We start from the raw sequence: 17,064 nt of genomic DNA, 5'->3' as shown, positions 1-17,064 counted from the left end.
AACTAAACCGGTCCGGTCAAGTTCGAATCAGTAACAAGATTTCAAACACACATCAACGAATGTATAGTTTTGTTCCATCTTACAAGTAAACAAATACATTGAATATATACATTGGCAATCATAACCCTTTCAAAGAGTTTGCTTACTGCTCTCAAAACGTAGGTGACAGCTCAGCTCTCTGTCCTCACAAAACAATATTACAAATAAATAATTTACATACTTTGAATCACACACACTTCTCTCAAGCTCTACTGAGATCAGTAGGAGGTTCTCTCTCAGTCGGAGAGCCAGGGACGAAGGGGACAAAGCCACGGCCTCCAAACACAGGCCTCATGAAGGAGTCATCAAACTGTCTCCAGTAGTAATGCACTGTCCTAGTGGGCCGTGTCAAGAAGCCACGTATACTATCTGGCCTAGGCACGTTGTGGTTCCCTGCAAACTCAATGAACGAGTCTTGGTCTATCAAAGGGATCTGGATGGACTTTGGCGTGTTGCCATCAGATAAAAAGCTCGTGGTCGCTTTCTGGTGCGGCAATAGGAATCTTATTAGCGGTTTTGTCAACATACCAAACACCTGTAAACAAACAGTTCAAAGAGAATCATATTTAAACCAAATCAAATTAAGGATGTATGTTAACATCTAGACTCTAGAGATAACTTACCACAGTGCTAAAGAGACAGACGGTTATAGTACTGGTGATCATGATTGCATTCCCTCGCAAATCCGTTTTCCCAGCCCTTGTAAACTGCAATGTGAAGCAAGCAAGTGTTATAACTCATGATTTGTGCCACTGAAAGCTTCATAGAGTATTAGAGTTGTTGTATTCAAATGTGTATAGTCTCCGGTTTACTATAAAACGAGTCTAATTAACATGGCTATGTTTCATGCCAGATTCTCCCTCCTACATATAAAAGGAGGTTTATGTAACTGATTCTGTTGAGAGATGAATAACAGACTTTTTCTCACATTTCATAAGAGTGATTTTCGTCTGTAACCAGGTTAATTAGACTCGGTTTATAGTAAACCGGGCTATACACATTTGAATACAACAACTCTAGTATAGAGAGCAAGTAAATAGATAAAACTTATACCTTGTTGTATGCAAGAGCCATTGATACAGCACCTCTCATGAGACCAGACCACCAAATCACAACCTGGAGGCGATATAAACAGATGAGATTCAGAAGAGTTATTTGAATCCATTAGTATCAAGTAGGAATGATTCATACTTGCATCTTGAAGTCTATTTTTTCGCTTTGGTTCTTCTTAGCTAAGTTTGAAAGAAACGACAAGGGAAAGACAAACGCTGCTCTTCCAAGCATGAGCAAACCTATTAGGATTGAGCTCACTGCCACCGATGTTCCCGGGCTGTCACTCACGGATCTCCACTTGTCAATGTCCAACGCATCCATTCCCACATACAAGAAGATAAACGTCTCCGCAAGAAACGACAACGTTGCGAAGGCGTGCCTGTGTCATGTAAAATGCAATCAAATAAGCATTGAGAGGTACACTACAAAGTGTTTTTGAACTTAGTGGAGGCTTTAATACTTGGTAGTGATTCTTGAGCTCTCGGTGACGTTGTGCCAGGTGTAATGAGACATGACAATCCCGCAGAAAAACACAGTGAGAATACCACTCAAGTCGAAAAGCTGCAACCCCAAAACAATATAAGATCAGTATACTTTTGTCTTTGAATGAAATTCGTGTTTGGAACTAGAATCAAACCTCAGCAAGCATGTAAGAAAGATACGCCATAAGCATCATGAGAGCAACCTCTCGGTCAGTGGAGTGTCTGAGACATGCCATGTGGGAGACATCTACTTTAGACCAAACATGGAGAAATAAAATAAAATAAACAGTCGCATATATTAAGCTGAATGTTTTTTACCTTCCGAAGTATAGCTTTTTGATGACATATGCACTTATCAGACCAGTCTGTAAAATGAAATCACGAAGGTTGTAGATGGTGTGAACACAAGAAAGAATGATAGAGAAGAAGAAGAAAATGGACTTACCGCAACACCAAGCAAGGTGCTGAGGAGAAACAGATAGAAAAAGTTCCCAAGAAGTCGAAAAGCAGCTTCATGGTTAAGGTGGGTGAGGTCAAAGCTCTGAATCGCGTTGAAGACAACAACTGATGTGGCGTCATTCACAACACCTTCTCCGAATACAAGACTGTAAAGCAGAGGTGTCTCATCTTGGTTCAGAACCTATAGTCACAACACGAGAGGAAACGAGAACTAATTGGTCCACTTTGTGTTATGAGGTTTGTGAGTAGTTTCAGCAACACATTACCTGCAGTGTGCAAACGGAATCTGTTGCAGCAAATATAGCACCGATTGCTGCAAATCAAAACACCAACAAGAAACAAACTTAAGTCCCCTGGAGTGAAAACCGATAAAGCAAAGCCACTGGTTCAGAGATGTTACCAAGATAATCACCCAAGTCAAAGGTCCCAATGTCCAGTTTCTTAAAGAACTGTGTTACACCTGTTTCACACACCACCATATACAATCACTAGATATACAGCAACAAAACAGACTGATGATCAACAGGATCTAATCCGTAAGCAGCTTTCAACGGCCGAACAAAATGGGAAGTAAGGTTACCTAGTGTTATGACAGTGCAAGAGACAACAGTTCCAATAGCACCAAAGAGCATAATAGTCACAAAGTTGCGGAAAAACTGTTTCTTTTTCACTTGAAATCTGAAACAGACAACAATAGAGATAAAGTTATCTTTCTGACAAATATCTAGAAAGGGCTTAGGGAAAATGAAGCTGAAAAAAGTAAACCTATGACAATGACAAAGGTAGGACCATCAACGTGCACGTGAATATATCTAACTAATTGACCGTACTACAAAAGTTGATGTATGACATGTGCTCATATAGAAGCAGAACCTAAACTTTCTAATTAACACCTGTTTCCATTAACTAATTTTGGTGTAAAGTCATGTCTTTTTGAGTAATACTCGTGTTAGTTATTCATATACCTCAATCAGAATTCTATTGCACAAAACCATACCAAAGAAGTTCATACATTACAAAAAGATTAAAATGGATGCAAAAAGAAACTGACCCAGCATTGAATATAATGGGTGGCAAAAGATATATGAAGAAAAGATCTTCACTGAAGACCAGAAGATGTGAGCTTTTGCCATTACTAATCAACAAAATGACAACACCAGTAGCCAGCCCCTGCAACCAAAAAAACGTCATACAAGATGATTAATCATTCAGCTACCTGAAGTTTAATGAATCATATATATAATACGCAGTGGAACACTTACAATCAATAAGGCGGTGATGGATTCGTTCATCCATCGGTTCTCTTCCAGAAGATGGCCAAGGACAATACAAGCACAAAGAAGTGCAACAAAGAGATTGAGTGAGACCACAGAGGCGTGATCAGAGGCCGACAACGAATCCAAAAGTGGTGTCATCTTATAGATATAGATCCACCAACTTCTTTTTGCACTCCCAGATTACTATCGCCGATCAAGTAGACAACAAAAGTTATCCACAGACATGAACAGATTACAAGTCCAAGATTCAGATATGGATCAGCAAAACCTTTGAAACAAAGTCCGGTGTGTTAGTGTAATGAAATCAATCCATGTGGATTATGCTAGTCAATTACTCTATTTGAAATCACTCTAGATTATCATCTTCCCCTGTATACTACTCATAATTTATCAAGAAAAGAACAAGCTTTGTTTAGACAAAGGAAGAAACAGAGGTGAGACTAAAAGCAGAGATCAGTGAATAGCTGTAATAATGAATCAGCTTTGAGTAGAGCTTCTTTTATAGTACATTAAAAACATTATTAAAAAAAAAAACGCAAAGGGTGTTCAAGAAAGGCTAATCTATTAACGGGGTATGCCAAAAGTTTCCATTTTTGGTAAGAACCCATCTAAGCATGACATGAATTAGGTTGAAAGCTCAGATCTTTTTTATTTCTTGTTTCCCAGCAACAAACAAACACACAGCTTTAGAAATAATAAGAGAGATAGATTGCTTTACCTCAAAGCTTTTTTGGAGATCGAAACTGAATTTTTCGAAGCTCCGAAGCTAAAAAGCCTGAGGAGATTCTTAAACGATTGGAAGGAGATATAGAGAGAGAGAGAGAGAGAGAGAGAGAGAGAGAGTCAAAATGGAATCAGAGCACAAAAAAAAACAGGACACAAAATTACGTACGCGACTGTGAGATTTTTTATACGAATCAAAATTTCAAATAGAGACTAGAGAGAAACGTGTACGGTCCTGCTTCGAGCTGCTAGATAGAGAGAATTTTCTAATTTCTTATTAACACAGTAGAGAGAGAGAGAGAGAAACAGAGTATTATTCTCTTCAGGTCAAACTAGCACAAATGATCGAATCTTGACCGTCGATTTAAACTACTTTCTCTGATCTAAAGAGCTCTTAGATGTATGGGGTTTATTATGGAACTTACTGTAGGTGATAGGCTCTCATTACTATATATTTTTCTCTTTAGTGTATAATATGCATGAATTTTTAGTAAGATTAGTTGTAACTTGTAACTCATAGTTTATCAAATAAGTTTAGTGCACTTTTTTTATTAAAATAAAAATATTGCATTTTATTTTTCATAAATATTAAATCAAACAAGGAAACATGAAACCTATGAAAAAATGAGATGATTTCTCCTTTTTAATATTTATTTTAGTAATATATATATATATATATATATATATATATATATGTGTTTTAATATAAGAAAGTAGAATTTTTGTACACAACAGAATGGAATGAAACTTTTTTTACTATTAAAGGTTACTTAATATTTTTTTACAATTTTATGGCATCATCTTCTTAACATCTCTGATGACGCTACCCACTTGTTCAATAATGACGTTATCAAATATGCTCCACCCACTAACCACGCTTGGTTATAAACTGATTGCATAGCTTGTTTATAGTATAATCAGTGAATTTGTTCATTTTCTTTTATTGAATAAACTGTTTTGAAATCAAATTTTCATATTTGATATATATTCTCGGGGTTAATATGAAGTAATTGATTCTTTGATATTTCTTGATTAAAAGTTGTTATTTTAGTCATTATTTCTCTTGAGTTAATAGTTGAATAAGACGATGAAGTTGACGCGATTTTTGGTTTAAAGAACTTTCTAATCGAAGTTGCCATGATTTTAATCTCATTTTAAACTTATAAAATTTACTAACCGTTTTAGTTCGACTCAACTGCTGGCTTGCCAACGGTCTTACTGCCACTTTCGGATTTGCTGCCTGAAACACATGTAGTAACAGAGTTTCTTTAGACGGCGATGTCGTTTTAGTAGGTTTAAAATATATTAAATTCAGATATCTTGATTATTAAATTTTTTAGAACAAGTTGCATCGTTTGGCTCTGATACCAGTTTTAACTTGTTAATTGTTTTGATTTTATTTAATAATAGGATTTAATGGAAAACTTATGTTGGCTTATGATAACAAGATTGTGATTAAAACTTACTTTATTGATCTTGATATTACAACCTTTGATTACAGAGTTGTGAGGCTTAATAAAAACTTAAACTTTTAGGGATTTCTAGAGAGAAGGAAGAGCGTTTTTAGAGTGAGAAAGATCTCGTAGAAAATGCTTGTGCTCTCGTTGTTCCTTATGGCTTCGTTTTTATAGGCGAGGCTTGCATACTGGTTGCTTGCTACGTGTCGTCGTCTGATTGTGCCGACACTTGGTTGAATACGTGTCATGTCTTGGGTGACTGATGGAGACTTTTTCCGCGTAGCTTCAAAGTCTTCATGTGGATCCCATGCTTGTCTAGCGTGCTTGATTAGTCTTGATGTGGGTTCCTTTTGATGGTGATGTCTTGGATGATTATACAGATATACTATGTATTATTTTGTGCCTAATACAAAATTATACAAAGTCGAAAAGAAAATAATTTACAGAGTCTACTAGGATATTTTTAGAACAAAATTTTAAGCTATAGACAAATTATTGTTACAATTTGGGTCTTATAGAGATCCATTACTACCTAGAATAAGTCCTTATCACTCGAGGGCTTCGTTTTCTGAATACCGCACTGGTCGATCCAGTACGAACTCAGAAAAAGAAAGCATAAATCAAAATATTAGGCAAGAAGAACCAATTAAATTTAAAGCTCCAATAGCCGAGCCTCATCAAGATATGTATCCAACTTCACCAACTTTATCAGACTTTAAATCAATAAATGTTATAACCAAAACATGTGAAATAAACAAACAATATATAAAGGAAGACATTTATTCAAAACAAAATGAAGAAAAAAGGAAATGGTATTTTAATACATTCCCTAAAAAAGAAACTATATTATATCGAGAAAATTAGTATAATTTTATGATATTCAAAGAAACAGACATTCCATTTTTCAAATGGTTTGAAAGTTATGCAAATGCCAACAATATAAATTATCCATTCAAATCAATTAATGTAAATTCAACATTGAGCCAAGTTTGGGAACAAACGGATGGAAAAAATATAAGATCAATCCATCCACCTCTGAAAGATATAAAAATAAATATTGCAAATAGACAAGTTATTGCAACCCTGTTTAAGACTGGAGCTAATAAAGATGATAAAGATTCAATTCATATGCAAGATTTAAAATCAATATATCAACAAAACAATTATCAAAGCCAAATATTACACATAATATCTAGACAAATAAATGAAATAGATATAAAAATAAATAATAACGAGACTAATAAACAAGAACAACATCCATTCTCATCCATAACTCCACCAATCTTTAAACCAATGAATATGCAAGTAAAATTACCAAATAATCCAATTTTAACATCAATTGCAGCTAAACTAGATAAACTAGACAAAGACAAAAATATAAATATCATAGATGAAGATGATAATGAATCAACTTCAACCACAGTATCCGAAGACAAACCAATAATAAATCGAATAAAAAATAAATCAACGAAACCATATTACAAGAGAAATACTCCACCAGATTTATTATTTGAAGAACACAATAAATATTCCGCAAACATGTATTCTGGAGACGGAATATATGAATGGAATATTGATGGAAGATCAGAATACGAAATAATGAATTTATTGCAAGAAATGGGAATGGCCAATATGGCCTATAAAGCAAAAGGAAATGATGATAAGCAATCATGTGTTTTATCAATAGTAGGATTTAATGGAGCATTAAGATACTGGTGGAATAACTCACTAGACAATGTTACTCGAGAAGCAATTATTAATCATACTGATACTAAAACAGTAGAAAATAATGAAGGAGAAATAGAAGAAGTAGAAATACAAAACGCAGTAGAAGTATTAATACATACTATAACTATGCACTTTATAGGAAATCCAAAAGAAGAATTAGAAAGCAAGAAAATAATCCTAACCAATTTAAGATGTCCAACATTAGGAGATTTTAAATGGTATAAAGATGTGTTTATAATAAACATATTTCAAAGAAATGATATTGTACTCAAGCCTTCTGAAAAGAAAGATTTATATCTGGATTACCAACTTATTTCGCAGAAAGAATAACAAACAAATTAAAAAAATACTCAGGAAGACATCCAATCCCTTGGAATTCAATAACTTATGGGCAGTTATTTGCATTTATTAAAAAAGAAGGATTAGCAATATGCCAAGACCACAAAGATAAGAAGAGAAATGAAAAATTCAAATGTAAAACTAATATGGGATCATTTTGTAAACAATATGGATATAATCAGCTCAATCCCCCATCAAGATCTAAAAGAATTAAATATAAAAATAATCAAAATAATTATAGAAGACCTTATCAAAAACATAACAGTCACAATAAAAAATTTAATAAAAAATCTAATGATCAATATTATTCCAAAAAACAGAAAACCTTATAAACCAAATGATAAACAAAAAAATGTATGTTGGAACTATAAAAGACGAGGACATAAGTCCTCAGAATGTAAAATGAAAAGAAAATTAATGAAATATTTCATGACCAACCTGATATTCAAGAAAAATTAATAAAATTATTAATATCAGAGTCAGAGTCGTCCGACGAATCAAATAGTGAAACCTCAGTAAATGAGATTGATAATATAAGTAATTCTTCAGAAGAATCACATGAATTATCTGACAATTTATGCAACTGCAAATTAATTAATGTCACATAGGACAACGATAAACAATTCTTATTAGAAATAATTGATAAAATAGACAACCCCGATATCAAAAGAGATTATTTAATAAAACTAAAAGAAATAATTAGTAGGAAAAATGAATTACTGACTTGTAAAATCATTAGATTAATAATGCCGAGTTTGCTCATATATGGCTAGGAAATATGTCACAGCCATATACGACTTATGGTGGTTCTACTTCTACCATATTCATTTATCAATCATGTATATTCAGAAACAAACATAACAATCTAATATCTTCTCGTGATTTTTTTTTCTCGTGTCTAATTCACCTAACAATTGTCGTAATGCTGTTCTTTGATCTAAACAAATTGAAGAGGGGATCCTTCAACCAAACAAAGAAATATAAAGAGAGATCATTGATCCGCAATTATTGAGTCATTATTTTTACTGTTAAAGAAAAACATATTATAATCAGACCAAGATTCAATCTACGTGAGGATAACATAAAATGGTCTTAATCCAATCATACGAAACTCCAAAATCTGTCCACGTCGTAGAAATGGTCTTTTAAAACGTTAAAATATATATTTTTCGTTAAAATATAAAATATATATTGGATTTTGATTCCTAGTTTAATTATACAGTTGTTCAATATTTAACGTGCAAATTAGTGCCAAGCAAGAAAGATGATTTATAACGTAGGCAAAAATATGGATATATTAACATACTTAATTATACAGTTGCAAATTAGTGACAAACAAATTGTTTTCATTATAAAAAAAAAAAAATTTCATTATCACGGTTATCATACACAAATGAATTGACTCTTCCAGTATTTGAAGGTCATGTGGTTGACAAAAAAAAGGTCATGTGAAATTTATGTAAGAAAAATATATGATGTCAAATAAAGCAGGGCCAAGCATAAAGTGTTCAGTTCTTTTCGGAATTACAGATCATGAAAATGCATCATCTACACATTCAAATAGACGATGATTTTACCTATTGATGATTTTTTTTGGACAACTACCTATTGATGATAATCCTAGTCTTTCTGTAGTTATACTGTATACTTATACTTATAATATGTCCACAATAATACATAATATAACTATTTATAACTTGTTGAGGGAAAATTAAAACTAAAAAGGCTGCTGTATACTATGGTATAGTGGCGAAGTAATTTAGAAAAATGAGAACCAAGTGGTCTTGACCTAGTGGTAAAGGACTCACAGCTATGAATACCGTCTTAGGTTCGATTCCTCTTGGTCACCCGGGACGTCTTAAATGGTAAAAAAACGCGGATCCTGCGAGTACCGTCTTGTGTTCGATTCTCCTTGGCCACCCGGGACGTCTTAAGTGGTAAGAAAAAACGGATCATGCGGACTTCGCAGTTATTAGTCCTTGGACCTAGAAAGCCTTTGGACTAATGCGGAAAAATGAGAATGATTTTATGAACCCTTCTATCCTGAATTTTGATTCTTGTTGGGAACAAAGTTTTGACACATCCTGGTAGTTGGGGTCGATGGTCTTATCTCAATTGGTCCATGCGGAAACATGTTGAAACTAGGTATACAAACCTAACTCCATGGCCATGTCTAACCTACTTTTATTAAACCTTGTTAGATACTTTAATAAAATTCATTAGAAATGCAAGTTTCTGGGGAAAATGACTAAGCCTTACACAAATAGATGATCAGTTCTTAAAAGTTTCAAATAACACCTAAGGCAGAAACAAAAAGACAATAAACGCACTCAAAAAAAAAATTTAAACTCTCTTCAAGCCTCACTCTTCTTTTTCTTCTTATCCTTCTTCTCTTTCTTCTTAGCAGGCATTTCGGATTCTTCTTCCTCGTGCTTCCTCTTCTTCTTCTTCTTTGAAGGCTCCTCGGTTTTGGGCTCTTCGGTCTCAGGCTCTACTTCAGCCTTCTTCTTCTTAGACTTCTTCTTTGATGGCTCCTCAGTCTTGGCTTCTTCTTCCTCCTCTGCATCAGCCTTCTTCTTCTTCTTCTTTTTATCCTTCTTCTCTTTCACACTCTCCTCAGCTTTGGAAGTTTGTCCAATAAGAGAATCCGCAGCAGTGTTGTAAGTCTGCAACCAAAAACAACAATCCAACTCAGCTTCACATCCACAGCTTCAGACATTTACATAAAACAAAGTTCAAATCAATCTCACCTTAGCAGGAGTGATCAGACCACCAGATCCACTCTTCTTATCCTTATCATAAACCTCAACCTTTGGTTTGCCCTTAGCTGAGCCAGAGAGACGTCCTAGATCTTTCCCTTCAAGACTTCTCAACCTCGCTTCAAGCTGTGTCCAAAAACAACACACAACATGGTCAATAAGGTTGTTCAGATCAACAAGACAGAAGAAAACGTTACCTTCAAACGGTTCTCAACTCCCATACTGTTGTCCTCACCATCACCAAGCGCATCACAACGGATAGCAAGCGCAGCTTTCGCAGCAAGCGACCGCGAGATTTTACCCTTGTGCTTAGGCGCAGCCTGACCAACCACAGAGGCATGGTAGATCAAACCATACTTAGGAGTGGCGTGTTTGGTCTTTAGCGCTCTGAACAAAGCCTTCTCAGCTCCAAGAATCTGAATAGTGCTCCCAGGCTGCTTCGAGAGGTTCAACAAACTCCCACCGTGAGAGATTAAACGAGCACCAACAAGCTCACCGACAAGACTAGTCAGGTTCGGAGCGATAGTGTTCATCCTGCTCTTCAAGTAGTCATAAAGCTGAGCTCTGTACTCAGCAAGAGACAGAACCTGATCACAAAGCTCCCTGATGTGCATCAAATCAAGGTCGCTGACTTCAGTTCCCATGGAGATCACAGCAGCCTCTTTAAGCTCAGCTTCAACCTCATCAGCCAGTATCTGCCATAAGTGTTAAAGGCTTAGGATTCATTGAAACCAAAAATAATAGACAAAGGCTTGAACAAACCTCAGAGAAGTCTAGCTTCGCTGCATTGATTCTGTTCCCCATTAGCTTCACAGACTTGGCATAGAGGATGTTGTCGCTGATGATCTTGGCGAGCTCTGGGAAATGCCAGCCGTACCATTCACGAACCCTCATAGCGTAAGTGTTGAGCTCCTTGTCAAGGTCGTCAAGCAGACCAATCGCTTGGATGATCATGGTATCAACCTTGTCGGAGCTGAACTTTAGCTTGTATCTCGCGAGGCTGTGAGACAGCCCCAGGCTCATCGGAGCCAAGTCTTGGTCTCCCAGTCCGGAGATGAGTTCGGTGAGCTGGCTTCTCACTCCTCTTAACAACTCCATGACAGCATTGTTGTGGACACAGTCTATTTTCTAGAGGAGTGAGAGCAACTGCGTCAGAAACACAAACTCATATAACAATGAAAGTATACAAATAGAATACACTAACAAGTTTCTCCTTGATGATGTTTCCGAGCTTTGAATCAGCAACGGCTAAGGTTTCACCTTCGCAGTTGGCTTTCAGAAACTTGCGGAGACCCTTGCTGGGAGTTCCTTCAAGGAGCTTGGCAACGGCCTCAAGAGCTTCGGAGGTGTTGTCAAACTTGTCAAAAGCCTTGAGCTTTACCATCTGTAACCAACAACACCAAAGCGTTAGTTACTACACAGAAGATAAGAGCCAAAGAACTATATATATCCAAAAACAGAAGAATCACACCTTTCGGGCAGACTCTGCAGACGAGAACACATTACCCAAATCCTACAAAACACGAATAGTTTTAGATAAACAAAGACGGTATAACAAAAAAGAAAAGAAACTTGAGAAGGTGGAGATGGTAATAACCTCAACGTTAGAGAGCTTTCCTTCATCTAATACTTTAAATACAGCGAAACCAGCTGGCGTCTCAAACAGTAGGAGCATTGTCGCAAGCTGGACTCAACACCTGAAGAAAATAAGATTGAAAGCAAACAAATTATATCAGCTAAACGTACTCTTATAACTAACATTTTGGGAACTAGAGCTAATGAGCCAATAAGAAACAACTTTTAAAGATAAAACTCTTTTAGTCCCTTTTCTTAGTTTACATGCTATAATCTTCGGAAAAAAAAAAAGATAAGTTCACTTAAAATTATAAATAGATAATGTTATGGGAGCTAAAGCTAATGAGCTAGGTAGAATTTTTTTTAAAGAGGGAAATTTTTTTATTATTTTTCTTAGTTTGCAGATTATAAACTTCATGAAAATACAGGAAAAAAAACAAGATAAGACAGGACACGAGTTCAATTAGAACTACAGAAAAAAAAAAAAAAAAAAAAGACAATGGTTTGGGAGCTAAAGCTAATGAACTAGTAAGAAAAAAAAAATTAAGTTGGGAGCTAAAGCTAATGAACTAGTAAGAAAAAAAAAATTAAGGGAGAAAGTCTTTTAATCCATTTTCTTTGTTTACATGTTATAATCTGAAAAATACAGGAACAGCAAGTCAGAGACAGAACACGAGTTAAGACAGATGATGTGATTCAAAATCTCTAAAACACCAAACCATGACCCCAGTAGAACTATACTAAGACAAAGACCAATAACTTGAAGCCATGTAGGAGTACATACAGGGTGAGAAAGATTGAATACCTGGGAGGATTTAGGAACAGCGGAGAGACAGCGAATGAGAGAGAGAGAGAGAGAGAGAAACTAGGAGCCGCGAGTTACCTAGGGTTTAAGATGTTCTTATAGTGGATGAAGAAAGGGTATGAGTTACTCAGTACGCTGCGTTTTAATGCCAAGTGCCGTTTTTATTTTTGTAACCTAGGGTTTTTATAAAATCCAGCGTGTTTGGGCTCAAACCTCGGCCCATTAAGTGGAATCCTGTCGAGTTAGTTAATCCGATAAATGAAAATGCAGGCCCATTTTTATATAGTCAACGGATGAAAACTTTTGAATAAGATTATAGACACTAGAGGTTGTAACTCAACAATGTTTCTTTGGTTCCAGGTTTGATTCTTATCTTAAGTCTCAAGTTTTGACATGGTCTACCAGGGATCAATCAAGAAATAGGTCTTGATTATAGGGTGGTTGTTTAGTTTCTAGCATTTTGCACTTGTGGATGTTGCAGTTCTGGTTTTAAAGGGACACAACACTCAAGTTACATTATCTTAAAACATCTAAGAACTTTGCCTACATGTTTTTGTGTGTGACTATTATTATTACTTGTTTGTTTAGTTATATTCCTGTGTTCTGTAATTCTGTTTGTAATGCGAGTTACATTTTTTTAATAAAATATCTGAATTTAAAGCTTAAAAAAGTTTAATCTTCGACAGGAGAGAGATGATATCATAACATTTTAACCAAAAACAAAAAAACAAAAGATTTAATCTTCGACCTTTGTAACTTATTATGCACTTCATTCTGATCTTCTTAGATACTTGTTGGCATTAATGTGGCTTACTTCTAGTTCAGCTAGGTACAATTAAAAAGAAGTTTCAAAATCTTATATTATTATACACATCAACATATATACAAATAAGCTAGTTTACATACTTGACAACTCGATACCATTAGTCACGTGAGTCTCAAGAAAGAAAAGAATGGGTATCACTTGGCTTGATTAATCCGAGCAGCTGCAGCTACAGAGGCGGCCACACCGGTTGGGTATGTTGGGGAAAGTCACACGGCGCAGCGGAAATACTAATGGTCGTGTTCCCCTGACCTTGTGTGAACCTGTGAAGAAAATACTTCGACGATGGCAGAATATAGTATAAGCGGAAACGTAAATGAGACAATCACTTTTACGTGGAAAACCTCCTCGATGTGAGAAGGAAAAACCACGGGACCGTAGTCCACTCAACAATCCACTATATAAATATGTGTGAGTACAACCACGTCCTCCCTGTTCAACAACCAGAACATAACAGAGACACTAGCTTCAAAGAGCTATCTCCAACACAAACAACAACAAGAAGAGAGCAACACAAAGCTTCAAAACCGGCAGCAACCAAACGACCTCAGCTCACAAGGATTCCGGCATCCAGAGACTAATCCAACCGTACAAATCCAATATAAACAAGTCAACAATACCTCCGCCAAATTTCAGCTCAAGAAGAGAAGATCTCACCGTCGGATTTACCAAACACCCAAGACTGTTCCGTTGAAGAACTGTGACGACCAGCTTCACTAAAACTCCGACAACAGAAGATCCAACCGTTGAAATCCAAATCCCTTCGGTGAATCTCTAACCCACTAACTGAAGAAGCTTCCCACAAAATATCAGCCCGATCAAATTCCGTTTGATCCTCCAAAACCAGTCTTGAAATAGCCTGACGAGTTTTCTCCTCCTTCTCTCTTCTTTCTCTCTTTTGTCTCTCTTTCTAAACTCTATTATTGTGAGTATACAGTGCAAAGGGGAACATCACTAGTTACTTAAGGTCATGAAAATTATTATGTCTCATGCCCACTTGGTTCTCTCCATCTAGGAGGGACCCAACAGGGTAAATAGTGAGGTGAGGATCGTTCCTCATCTCCGCACCTGTCACTCCCTCTGCGTCCTTCCTCGTGGCGGGTTTGTCTGATAGTAACTTGCTTCTTGCCCCCCCCCCCCCAAAAAAAAGGACAAACATGGTTAGAGCTCGGACACAAACTGTAGACACTGTACACAATCTATCAAGACATTGGCAAGATTAGTTCTAAGATTTAGGACTTAGGAGACCGTAAATATTTTTTAATGTTAACTCTTAATAATAATTTTTTTTGATAATTTGGGGGATATATAATTACTTTTTAACATTTGTAGCCAAGATAAATGTTTCATCCGGTTGTACCCATAACGGGTCATGAACATTAGATTCTAGCATTATACTCACAGTGAGAACAACCGCGAGCGTAGTCTTGTCGTCCTCGGAGTTAGCTCTAGCATTGAGAGTGGCAGCAGATTGAGCCGAGGCGGCAACACCACCGGGCATGATGTTGGTCCTTCCCGTGGCTCTAACCTCAGCCGCTTGTATCGCGGCTGCATCACTCCACTCTACCGGTTTATTCCCTGCCGTGAGAACCGTCGCGTCTAGAGCCTCTCCGATCGTTATGGTTACTTCCGATGCCGGTGGATTTGCTACCACCTTTTCCTTTCTTACTTCTCCCTCCGCCGCTTCACTGCTTTTCTCCGTCGCCGGAATCTTCTCGGCCTCTTGTTTTACGTCATAAGTTATAGGTTTCTCAAGCTGCTCTACGCACATTTCTTCTTCCTTTATGAGGTCAAACCTAAATTCTCTCTGTTCCTTGTATACCACGCAAACACATATATGTAATGTTTAAAAACTTTATATAGTTTTTGCACGAGCCATTCAATTCTGTGATCCTTTTACACAATCAGAACAAAGGGTTCTCCTTGACTTCCTCTCCTCAAATTTTCCCTCCCAACAAGCCAATAGAAAACTGACACGTGTACAGTTTAATAACACTTGGTTCGGTTTAGACTAAACCGACAATATGCTTATCCGCCGGTTAAGCTTAGTCGATCAGTTGGTTAGGGTATTAACTAGGGTTCCAAAGTTTCAGCTTCATTAGAAACAATCACTTCATTTACTCCGCCGTGACGTCGCCGATCCCAACCTGCTTAGCTCACCGTCTCGCCGGCGTTTAACAGGTGTTTCTTTTAATTCTCAAAGCTTCCACCTTTCCTTGTCTCGTTTGAATCTGTTGTCTGAATTTGGAATTTGCTAGCTCATTACTGATCTCGGAGAATGGAATCGAGACCTAGTGGACCAGTGGTGTTGACGGCGGAGGAGAAGGCCGTTCTGAACGAAGGAATTGGTTTGATACTTTCACGGTGGACAGCCATGAGAGCCGCCGTCGATAACGGCTGGGGCGGCCGAGATTCTCATCTGAAAGCTGAACGCACCGTTTCCAATGTTCTCGATTACTTCATCCGTTTAAAAGGTTTCATCTTTTATAAAAATTCTCAAATTAAAAGTTTCGGTTTTTAACCAATCAATGCAAACTCGGTGTGTTGTGTTCTCTATTAAAGATGATGATGACTTTCTGATTACTCCGCTCTTGTGTGTTCCTTCTTTCTTGTAGATCCAACGATGGGCTTTGATGGGTTAGCTGATATTCTAGAGAGTGGTCTTAATGAGCTTAACACTGTGGCTGATGATGGAAGCCTTGAGGAGGTATAGATTGGTTTTTTGGATATTGATGTTAGTTTCTTGTTTTTTTTGGGTACTGATGGTGTTTATTTTCTTGTGTTGCTACTGATAGGTGACAGAGACGTTGCTAGATTTGTATTATGAATGCCTCGAAGGCAACTACCAAAGGGTTGAGAAACTGAGGGTGACTAGCTCTCAGACTAGTGCAAAAGTTGTCAAGGTTTGTAACTGTATTTTCTCAGACATTCTATCTAGCTTTATATTGTGTATATATGAATCTGAGGGGGTTGACTCACCAATCCTTAAGCTCATGTCAGAGCCACACATGAGATTTATATTATTAGATTCCATAAATATTGAGTAGTCCTTTGGGTGATCCATGTCTTTTTCACTTCGTTATTTATAGAGTTTTGGTGATTGTGAAAGTATTTCAAATTATATAAATGAGGCTTTCTTGGTATTGCAGGTTTCAAACGGTAACGATGAGGATGGGGATGATGAGGAGAGCGATGATGAAGATGATGATGATGAGGATACACAGATGAGCAATGATCAAAGCACAGACATGATGGTGGATGCAGCTGAGGACTGCTCAAACGGGAAACCAGAAGCCATGCCGGTTGATGAACCAAAAGCTGATGATGGCTGGACGGTTGTTCCAAGTAGAAAAAACAAGGGCAAGAGGAATTAAACAGTTTCAATGGTGTTATGTGTAATGTTAACAGTTTTGGCTTGTTTTGTTTTTAAACTAAAATATATATAATATATTGTTACTTTATAAACAAATTCACAAGGTTGTGTTATTGTTTTCACATACTGATTTGCTTTAGGTTCATTGTTGAAGACACTAGAGAAGGTCACT

General features: G+C 36.7%; 4 protein-coding genes across 7 annotated transcripts; 1 reads left to right on the top strand and 3 right to left on the bottom strand.

The window, feature by feature from the left end:
• Positions 1-46: 46 nt before the first annotated feature.
• On the bottom strand, positions 47-4,315 carry LOC111207876 (sodium/hydrogen exchanger 1). 4 transcript variants are annotated; one of them, XM_048769687.1, is made up of 15 exons: positions 4,029-4,278; positions 3,579-3,686; positions 3,296-3,493; positions 3,085-3,203; positions 2,614-2,711; positions 2,434-2,493; positions 2,300-2,346; positions 2,020-2,214; positions 1,893-1,939; positions 1,730-1,796; positions 1,553-1,653; positions 1,231-1,471; positions 1,093-1,155; positions 663-746; positions 47-574 (listed from the first exon to the last, which is right to left on the bottom strand). In XM_048769687.1, the coding sequence occupies exons 3-15, from the start codon at positions 3,446-3,448 to the stop codon at positions 242-244; spliced, it is 1,608 nt and encodes a 535-aa protein (XP_048625644.1). In that variant the 5' UTR covers positions 3,449-3,493; positions 3,579-3,686; positions 4,029-4,278; the 3' UTR covers positions 47-241. The 4 variants fall into 4 exon arrangements, with proteins under 4 accessions (XP_048625644.1, XP_022562059.1, XP_022562061.1 ...); XM_022706338.2 differs by lacking the exon at positions 3,579-3,686 and having other exon boundaries at positions 3,296-3,578; positions 4,029-4,315; XM_022706340.2 differs by lacking the exon at positions 3,579-3,686 and having other exon boundaries at positions 4,029-4,310.
• Positions 4,316-9,759: 5,444 nt separating this feature from the next.
• LOC125593276 (probable nucleolar protein 5-1) lies at positions 9,760-12,843 on the bottom strand. Its single transcript, XM_048769682.1, has 8 exons — positions 12,697-12,843; positions 11,914-12,013; positions 11,788-11,829; positions 11,521-11,700; positions 11,079-11,444; positions 10,514-11,011; positions 10,308-10,442; positions 9,760-10,223 (listed from the first exon to the last, which is right to left on the bottom strand). The coding sequence occupies exons 2-8, from the start codon at positions 11,989-11,991 to the stop codon at positions 9,912-9,914; spliced, it is 1,611 nt and encodes a 536-aa protein (XP_048625639.1). The 5' UTR covers positions 11,992-12,013; positions 12,697-12,843; the 3' UTR covers positions 9,760-9,911.
• A 696-nt stretch (positions 12,844-13,539) lies between these two features.
• Positions 13,540-15,434, bottom strand: LOC125593279 (late embryogenesis abundant protein 47-like). The gene is made up of 2 exons (XM_048769685.1): positions 14,922-15,434; positions 13,540-14,640 (listed from the first exon to the last, which is right to left on the bottom strand). Exons 1-2 carry the CDS (start codon positions 15,288-15,290, stop codon positions 14,500-14,502), a joined length of 510 nt encoding a protein of 169 aa, XP_048625642.1. The 5' UTR covers positions 15,291-15,434; the 3' UTR covers positions 13,540-14,499.
• A 138-nt stretch (positions 15,435-15,572) lies between these two features.
• LOC125593278 (pre-rRNA-processing protein TSR2 homolog) lies at positions 15,573-17,016 on the top strand. Its single transcript, XM_048769684.1, has 5 exons — positions 15,573-15,700; positions 15,778-15,993; positions 16,135-16,226; positions 16,315-16,422; positions 16,669-17,016. Exons 2-5 carry the CDS (start codon positions 15,798-15,800, stop codon positions 16,891-16,893), a joined length of 621 nt encoding a protein of 206 aa, XP_048625641.1. The 5' UTR covers positions 15,573-15,700; positions 15,778-15,797; the 3' UTR covers positions 16,894-17,016.
• Positions 17,017-17,064: the final 48 nt, after the last annotated feature.

Source organism: Brassica napus, chromosome C9, assembly GCF_020379485.1.
Source record: "Brassica napus cultivar Da-Ae chromosome C9, Da-Ae, whole genome shotgun sequence".
In the NCBI taxonomy this organism is placed as follows: Eukaryota; Viridiplantae; Streptophyta; class Magnoliopsida; order Brassicales; family Brassicaceae; genus Brassica; species Brassica napus.
The sequence above is the reverse complement of the archived record's forward strand: the minus strand, read 5'-3'. Positions and strand labels throughout refer to the sequence as shown.